Consider the following 9,706-nt stretch of genomic DNA (forward strand, 5'->3'; position numbering starts at 1 on the left):
AGAGTTAATGTTTCCAGTCTGGTAAGTCATACTGGACTGAAAACATTAACTCTGTTTCTCTCTCCACAGAGGCTGCCAGACCTGCTGGGTTTCTCCAACACTCTGTGTGTTTGTTTCAGATTTCCAGCACACACAGCATTTTGATTTTAGTTGTGTTTCTTTTGTCAGAGGATTGTGGGCGTGTGCCTTGCTGAATTTCTTCAGTTGAGGGCTGCTCCTGTTATTGGCCGGGTCCGAGATCATCTTGTACAAGAGATGGACACAATAATCAGGCCCAGTCTGCTCTCTTGAACTGCTTGCTATTGCCTAAGGGAGGAATTTTCCACATTTTACAGCCAAATTGAACGAAGCTTACACCATTATTTTGCCTCCTCCACATTACGTATAAACATAGTGAGGCACAAAGCATCACAGTTATGTGGGACTGGTATTAACCAGTCGTTCTTTCCTATTCACTGTGTTTGTATATTGACCTTGGGGAAAACTGCCTCCTTCTGCACCATTTTGTGATGTTTTCAGAATTTTGATGAGAATTTTCAGCTTCTGTTACTGTCACTAACCACGATAGTTATACATACTCCTTCAGCGCTATTTTATCGTGTGCCTTGTTGCTGGAAGAGACAGCCCTTCATTACAGTGGTTAGACTGTATGCAGCATATCTGTGAAAATAACTGCAATGTAATTTCTTGTTTGCAACATGCAGTGAGAACAAGAAGTTAATGTGGCAGTTTGAAGGATATTGTCACAGTAGGAATCTGTTTCACTAACATGCACAACTGTCACTGCAGCTTGAATCTTATGGGATACTGGCATTCCAGTTACTTCATCATAGAATCCCTACAGCGTTGCAGCAGGCCATTCAGCCCATCAAGTCCACACCAACCCTCTGAACAGCATTCCATCCAGACCCATCCCTTACCCTAGACATTATGGGCAATTTCCCATGGCCAACCCACCTAACCTGCACAGCTTCAGACTGTGGGAGGAAACCGGAGGAAACCCACGCAGACACAGGGAGAATGTGCAAACTCCACACACACAGTCACCTGGAGCTGGAATGGAACCTGGGTCCCTGGCGCTGTGAGGCAGCAGTGCTAACCACTGAGCCACCATGCTGCCTTGTTGTCCAAACCCTTCATTCTCCTCTTTGCTTTACCAATGCTAGTTCTGACTTTTGGGAAACCTGTACCCAGGTGATTAACACTGTTTAAGTTGGGCTTTGCAAGAAAGCAACTCAGGGACAAGCCACCCTGCGATTTCTCTGGTAGGGTGCACCCTGCAGCTCCCGCCCACACCACAGTGACCCAGCTGTAACCAGAAATTCAATGGTATGTGAGTCACAAAACCAACTTCTCCCCATTCTATAACACACTGGCCTAGTCTCATACTCCAGCACGTCATTACTGCAGCTCAGCCAAGTAATACATGCTGTATTGACTACTTTAAAACTATTATATTGTTAATCACACAGCTGATTAAACTGGAATAAAAAATCTTATACTCAAACACGATAACTTTAAACTTGCCTCAAAACAATTTGTAATGATGCAGGTAAACTACTTGAGCCTGCTTCTGGAGTTTGAAAAACTAAACCGATGTATTATAACAGACCTTTATATTATCCTTTAACTACCCTTCCACTACTTTTGTTGCCTTGTATGGAGCTAATTGCTGTATAGTATATATAGCTCCTCACTACCGGTTATCCGATATAATGCTTCCAATTACCCTGTGTTATCTCATATATAAAGCTTCCTACCCACATGTGTTTTCTTAGATGCAATTCATCCTCACTACATATCCTGTAAATCTATATTTGGGACAGTATGCCATCTGATCATTTGATTTTATTTCATTTTAGTGAATCAGTGTTACGTTGAGCTTAATTTACTTTGTAAAGTGAGCAGAACTTCTAACCATGATATAAGATATTTTCAAAGCAGATTGCTAATGGAGACACTAACAGCATTGCATGAAATCAAACAAAACAAAGATGAAAGACTGTTTATGTATATCCGACAGGAAGATGACAGAGCTACCTAAATAACAGCAAAGAACAGAAGCTTTACATGAGCCGAACACAATGATCTTTTTGAAAAGGGTGCATGAGTGAGGCTGCTGAAGCTGGAAGTTCTTTCTTACAGATCGTGAACAATGTGTACTGTCATGGACTATTCACGGGAATATACTTGAGATGAAAAAGCTTGGTATAATTCTTTCCAGGCCCCCTCGCTCCCACCCAGATATTTCAGCAACAAACAGACCCAAACAGACCTCACATTACTTAACTGAATCAAAGAATGTACAAAGATCTTTTACAACAAAAAGAAATTATTTTCAATGATTTCCAGAAACAAAACACATTTGATACCTCAGGTGGTGCTCTCTCCCTATAACCAGTCTATTTATGTACAATGGGTATCAAAATTATTGCATATTAGGCAGCAGGGAAGAATAAACATATTCAATTCCCTGAACAATTATATGTTAAAGAATTCAAACATTCAGGGCCATTGGCTCACAATTACAATGTAATTTAAACTGTTCTCAAGCCATATCTTTTATTAGTACAACCACTTATATTGTAATTACTGCCTAAATAAATGTATTCAAAGTGTAACCAAGAAGAAATATTTAAAAACAGCAGTGACAAACGATGTCATTAACTTTAATATCACTTTGGTTTGAATCACTTTGCTTAAAGACTGTGGGTTGGCAGAGTCGTGAGCCACATATAGTGGAAGATCTGATGATATATCATTATAGAGATGGTTGCTGATAGTCTCTGATGGCTTAAGGAGTCCTCCCTCACTTACAGCAGCCAGTTCACATTCTCAGTGCAGCAAATGTCCAAAAATCTCAACACCACCGCAGGGACGACGGAAAATGGTCATGCAAAGTTTGAAGGAATGTCAGCAGCTGACAACACTGCCTCACACCCACCTGAACATCAAACTATGCTGTGAGGCTAGACTCCAAACAGGAGCAGCATTTGGCTGCTCTGGTCTTGTGCTGGATTTCCACGATCATGAGGCAAACACCTGAGTACAAGACTGGTATAACCTATGCATTTTAGCTTGTTAACTCATTCTCACTGTGTCACAGCTTTAGCGACTAATAGACAAAAATCATCTAAAAGGCATGACTGAACTTTTGTTCGTAACTTATTTTCATAAAACAAGCAGTTATCCTGACAGCAGCACTGGGATGTTAATAAAGTCAACACAATTTCACATTTAAGACTTGTGATGGGCTATGTAATGAACCTATGCTTGTGCTCACATTGCAGTCAGTCACTAGATTTTTAAGTGCAATTGTTATTTTTTATTTTTTAATGATTTTTTGGAGATGATTTTTCTACTCCCCTTCTCACTAGCCCTCAAGACCTGGTGCCCATTACTTTACAGCTCCCCTGACATTTCAATGAGCCATGTGACCAGGTTGAACTTCTCCTTACATAGGAACAGCAGTAAGCCATTCAGCCCCTCAAGCCTGTTCCACCTATCAATGAGATCATAGCTGATATGTGGCTTAACTCCATATAGCTGCCTTTGGCCCATATCCCTTAATACCTTTGCCTTACAAAAATTTATCGACGTCAAATTGAAAATTAACAGCTGACCTAGCATTAGCAGCTGTTTTTTGGAAGACAGTTCCAAATGTGTGCTTCCTAACATTTCTCCTGAACTGTCTGGCCCTAATTTTTACCTTGTCCATTCCCTAGTTCTGGAATCCTCAAACAGTGGAAATAGTTTATTTTTTTTACTTACCCTGCCTTTTCCAGTTAGTATCTTGAAGACTTTGATCAGATCACCCCTTCATCTTCTAAATTCTACAGAAACCATGACTAATTTGCATAACGTTTCCTTGCAACTTAACCCCTGAAGACCAGATATCATTCTTTTAAGCCTACAGTGCTCCTTCCAAGGAAAATGGATCCTTCCTAAGCTGTGGTGCCCAGTTCTGCTCATAGTTCTCCTATTGGGGTCTGACCAGGGTTTGTTTTATAACTACAGTATATATTCTGTGTCCTTGAACCCCAGACCTCTAGATATAAATGCCATCTATCAGCCTGCTAGTCACTAAGTTGCCTGTCCAGCAATGTATTTGAGTAGTGGTTTTAATAAGGATCCACCTTCAGAACCCCTCCACCCACCAATGCAGGCTCCAAAATGAGCTGAAGACACGTAAAATTAGATCTCACCAATAAACAGCAACGTCTTCAGCCTGTACACCAGCAATTGCTGGCCACTGTGTTTGGTAGGTAACATGTAGATTTGCACAGACATTAATTGGTACAGTTTTAGATAGGCACATACTCAGCACTCGAAGTTGAAGCTTAGAAACATGAATTGGTGATGGGCTTGTGATTGTGGAGACTGTTGAACGCTGAGGTATGTCGTGGGATGGGTTATGGGGGGGTGCAGGGTGGCAGCAGGCTGGTGTGTGAGGTGGTGGGATGGACAGAATGGTGGAGTAAGGTGCTGGGGACAGGTTGGGGTGTACATGAGAAGCAACAGAAAACTGAATGCATCAATCAGTCTCAATGAACAGTTAGGTAATGGGACACTGCTTGCATGAAAATAATTCTTTGACAATCCCTCCCAAAGCAAATTGTGCAGCTGAGATCTAAATGACAAGTTGTTGGTGCAGTTGCACTGAGAGCAAGGACTTGCATTTATAGTTTGTTTTTACTGAGGGTAAAACATACCAAGGTGCTTCACCTAAAAGTATTGTCAAACAAAAGCCAGCATTAAGGCTGATTTTTGGAGGCTTCTGCAAATGCACATCAGACAGAAAATTACATGCCCAGAACTTGCTCCTAAAGGGTAAAGCTCGGAGCTGGGACCTTGTGCTTAAAAAAATGACCCTATACCATCAGCTGCGCTCAACTAGTACAGTCCCTTGCTCATGAGTTTGGGTTTGAGGGCTAATCCAGTCCTTCAGGTGAAATTGAGGCGCAGTCTGGCCATTTCAGTAAAGTATCTCAGTGAAAGAAATATTTTCAGTGTTGTGGCAAAGATTCTGTGACCAAAAGTGAGTGAAATACTCATTCCTTTTACTGTCATTTGCAGGATATTGTTCAATGCACAATGACTGTTGTATTTCGCCACATGATAACCGTGACTGCGTTACATAATTACTGTAATTACTTATAACAAACGCTTTGAGATGCTTTTGTCAGACATGTGGAGATATTTGGCAAGTATACAATAATTTACCCGGAATCTATTGCTCAAGGCAATCGTTGGGAATTTCCTGGAAGCTGACCCTCTTCCACCCCTGTTAGAAAGACTGTTTACCTGGGCAAACACCTATCCCCTGGCAGAGTGGCACTGAGGATATTCATGGCAGAACAGTGTTTGGACTGGGTGGTAATAAAATGAATAGGTGCCTCATTTCATTGAGCTGGAGATCAATAAAGTTCCTTGTGTGACATAAAGGGCCATCCTTCAGTGTCACTTGGTCAAAATCTTGGAACTTTTCCCAACAGGCATTATGGGTCAACCTACAGCACATGGACTGCAGTGGCTCAAGGCAGCGGCTCACCCATCACCTTCTCAAGGGACAATTAGGGATGGGCAAGAATGCTGACCTAGGTAGCAACAACCATGCCATATGAATGAATAAAAATAAATAAATCGATCACCACTGCCTATATGTATTTGCTCTTAATAGTGAAAGGATTTATAACTGGTGACTTGGAATGTTGTGGATTTTGTAGTAGGTTAAGAAGAATTTTGCCACAAACCTGTTTTATGGAAATGAAGTGATGGTGCATTTTAACATGAATGTGGATGAAAACAGCCTAGTGGTATTATCAATATGCTATTAATCCAGAGACCTAGGTAATGCCTTGGGAACTGGGTCCACCATAGTAGATGGTGGAATTTGATTTCAATTAAAAAATCTGGAATTAAGAGTCTAATGATGATTGTGAAGCTGTTGTTGCTGTTGTCAGGAAAAAACCCATCTGCCTTTCAGGAAGCCAAACTGTTGCCCTTACCCAGTCTGGCCTATATGTGATTCCAGACCAACATCAATGTGGTTGACTCTTAACTGCCCTTTGGACAAGGAGGGTTGGGCAATAAATGCTGGTCTGGCCAGCGATGCCCAAATTCTGGGAATGATTTTTTTCCAAATCGTGATCAGCAAACAAGCAAAATAAAGGATTAGCAAACACTTTTTTTTTCCCACGTGAACAGTGTCCCCTTTACATACAAGGCCTGAGTGAATCCACTAGAACTCTCCTTGTCCACTGTGTGTTGTTGCTCAGGAAGGTGGGGAGGAGGGGCAAGACGGGAGGGCAGGAGGAGAGGGTCAAGAAGGGAGGTGGAGGGGAGGTTGGAAGGGGTGGCAGGAGGGGCAGTTGGAGGGCACAGGGCAGAGGTGGGATGTGAAGGGGAAGAGGTTGGTGTGGCAGAAAGAGAGATGATAGAGGGGATGGTGTGAAGGGATCTCACAATGAAACGATATGACAGCTCAGCATGTGCTGGGACCCCATCCTCTCACACTTCGAGCTCTGGGTAGATGCCCTATCAATGTTAAGTGGTTAATTTGTTAAACATTTTACAGACGCGATGGTTTAGCATTTCCTGAAGGTCTTTACTATGCCTCTTGTTTGGGAGGATCCTGCTTCAGCTGGTTTCTGCGATCTAACTTGCTCATAACCTGTGTAATGTCGACCACCTTCGAGCCACTGGCAGCTGCTTTTGCTCTGGCCTCCTGCTCAAGCTGCCGCAGGACAACAGGACTGGGACTGGAACGTCTGTGTCTCCTCATGAAAGGAAAGTTACTGAAAACAACAAGATATCATCGTATAAGAGGCATGAAGAATGTCATTGTTTCTTCGATGTTTGTACATCTATTCATGACAGATAAATAACTCAGCCCACTGCCCATAGCTTGTCAATACATCAGCAACTGTGGCATATATGTCAGAAATCCCTGGTCTCTGGTGCTTTCACCAAACTGGACTGCAGCAGTGCTAGAATCATAGAATCCCTACAGTGTGGAAACAGGCCCTTCGGCCCAACAAGTCTGCACCGACCCTCAGTGCACCCACCCAAACCCATTCCTCTATAACCCACCTAATGTACACATCCCTGAACACCACGGGCAATTTAGCATGGCCAATCCACCTAGCCTGCACATCTTTGGACTCTGGGAGAGAACCGGAGCAAACCCACGCAGACATGGGGAGAACGTGCAAACTCCACACAGACAGTCCCCGAGGGTGGAATTGAACCCGGGTCCCTGGCACCATGAGGCAGCAGTGCTAACCACGGTGCCACCATGCCACCCCGATAAAACAAACAACTACAGAGATCTGAAACAAACAAAAAACAGAAACGGCAGAAGAAACTCAGCAGGTGTGGCAGCATCTGCGGAGACAGAAACAGAGTTAACGTTTCTTCAGAACAAGAAACATCTAGGGAAAGCTGGCATTTAAGTTGATAACCCTGGGGGTAGGGGAGAAGCTTGAGCAGATGGATGAAGAGGGCGCCCAGAGAGAGAGAGAACAAAGGATAGGCAAACCAAGGGATTGCTGTTAATAGGCCCAACACCCTGTAGTAGTTCTTTGAAAGAATTATTCAATTTGTCCCACTGCCCCTGCTCTTTGCCTATTGCCAGCAGATTTTTAAAATTCTCATTTGAAAGGTCCTAATAAATGTGCTTCTCTTGCCATCTCAGACACTGTATCCAAGATCACATCTCAATGCCAGTTTAATGTGACTAGTTTAAGAGTGGAAACGTTGTGGTACTGACCTTTTTGGCTTGGTCTCTTCAGGAATGAGAGCTGTACCCTGCATCTCCTTATAAATGGGGGATCTTAAGAAACGTGGGTATGAATCCTGTGCAAGAGAAACAAGGAGTAATGAGGCGAGTGTGACTGGACGAAGTTCAAATTACTGGCGTTTAGAACAATGAGAGCTCACCTTATCGAAACATATAAGATTCTTAGGGTACTTGACAGAGTAAACGCAGGGAGGTTGTTTACCCTGTGGAAGAGTCTAGGGCTAGAGGGCACAACCTCAGAATAAGGGCATAACCTCAGAATAAGGGCTCACTCATTTAAAACAGAAATGAGGAGGAATTTCTTTTCTCAAAAGAAAGTGAATCTGTGAAATTCCTTACTGCAGATATCGCCAGGGTGGATCATTAAGTATGTTCAAGGCTGAGGTAGATGTTTAATCGGTAAGGGAATCAAGAGTACTGGGGAGAAGGCAGGAAAGTGGAGTTGAGGATTATTAAATCAGCCATGATCTCATTGAATGGAGGACCAGACTTGATGGGCCGAATTACCTACTTCTTTTCCTACATCGCATGGACTTAACCTGCTCTTCAAAAAGCTGCCTTTTTGCTCACCTCACGATCTTGGTCACGAATTATGTTATTGAGGAGAAAATGGGCAACATTGATGCATCTGCCTACCCATTAAAACTGTGTACTCAGGGGTCACAGCACAAAAAGACTGTAAAACCTGCCAAGAGAAAGACAAATGAATGGTTGACCTTTTTCATCAGCATGTAGATGTGAGTCTGTGCAGCATCCAGCACATAACGATGTGGGTGTTTCAGGCCTTTCACCGTAATCTCCATGGTTCTCCCATCAATGTTAATCCAACGCCTCGCACCCTGTGCCAGGAATGTTCTGAGGTCAAAGAGATCTACATTAGTGAGTTTTTGGCTAAGTATAAGGAGGATTTACTGCTGGCTGCTTGTGCTTGTTTAACACGTTACCACTGAGTTTAGGTTGTGGGCTAAGAGGTGCGATAAAGAAGGTGATGCATTAGCAGTTATTTCCTGTGCAGTAGTCGTTGCTGCTCCTACAATGATTAGCAACTCAGCAAAGTCCTATGAACACTTTTAATGAGACTTACAAAAACAAATAGATTGGCCACTGCTTTAATGTCTTAGTTCAACAGTTCGATGATTATTTCTTCCGAATTGGCCAATGCTTTCCTGCATAACATGGAATTATTATTCCTGTATCAAGAACATGCTATTGTTGCACAGCATTAACAGAAAGCAGCACAGCCTTTCAAAGCGTACACAGTGTTGAAATGTTGGAAATACAACAGCCAATTTGAGCACAGGTAATTCTCACAACTCTCCCCGTTGTACGTAATACTGTGGAATCTTTTACATTCAACTGAGAGGTCAGATGGGGCCTTGTTTTAACGTCTCAATGTTACAACCAGTACGTCTATTTTTGCAAACCTCCCTCAGTACTACACTAGAGCATGGCAGCCTACATTTGCGCTGATGCCTCTGGAGTGTGACTTTAACCCATAACCTTTGACTCAGCCAAGAGACTAATCCCTCTGTTATACTTTACTCTTTCTTATTAGTTTAAAATTAATTTTATTGTTATTCTTTACCCTTTTACCTTCTGCCAGTTTATGCTTAACTTTCTGGCAGGATTTACACTGCAAATTTACTATTGAAGTAAAGTAATTTAGTATAAGTACTGTAAGTCCTCACTTAAAGTAGACTCATTTAATGTTGTTCCGCTTTAGCGTCGTTAATAAAGTAGTGCCAAAATATTAACGTTGTTTTTGCTTTAATATTATTTGCCACGGACTTGCTGCAATGCATATGTGACCTTTCCCCCAATATTTCCATTCCTGCTCAGTTTTAAATCCGTCTCTCCCACCCTTCACACCCCATCCCCTCTAGCTCCCACTCTTCACACCCCATC

General features: G+C 42.5%; 1 protein-coding gene across 1 annotated transcript in view; it reads right to left on the reverse strand.

Moving 5' to 3' along the window:
- rgs9b (regulator of G protein signaling 9b) overlaps positions 1–9,706 on the reverse strand; it is an 88,114-nt gene that overhangs the window by 15,245 nt on the left and 63,163 nt on the right. Inside the window, exons 14-16 of the mRNA XM_048611087.1 lie at positions 8,518–8,656; positions 7,772–7,857; positions 6,674–6,797 (exon numbers count right to left, since the gene is read on the reverse strand). Coding sequence (XP_048467044.1) covers positions 6,674–6,797; positions 7,772–7,857; positions 8,518–8,656 — 349 coding nt within the window. The remainder of the gene's footprint in view (positions 1–6,673; positions 6,798–7,771; positions 7,858–8,517; positions 8,657–9,706) is intronic.

The sequence above is a fragment of the Rhincodon typus genome, chromosome 23, assembly GCF_021869965.1.
Source record: "Rhincodon typus isolate 14 chromosome 23, sRhiTyp1.1, whole genome shotgun sequence".
Classification (NCBI taxonomy): domain Eukaryota; kingdom Metazoa; phylum Chordata; class Chondrichthyes; order Orectolobiformes; family Rhincodontidae; genus Rhincodon; species Rhincodon typus.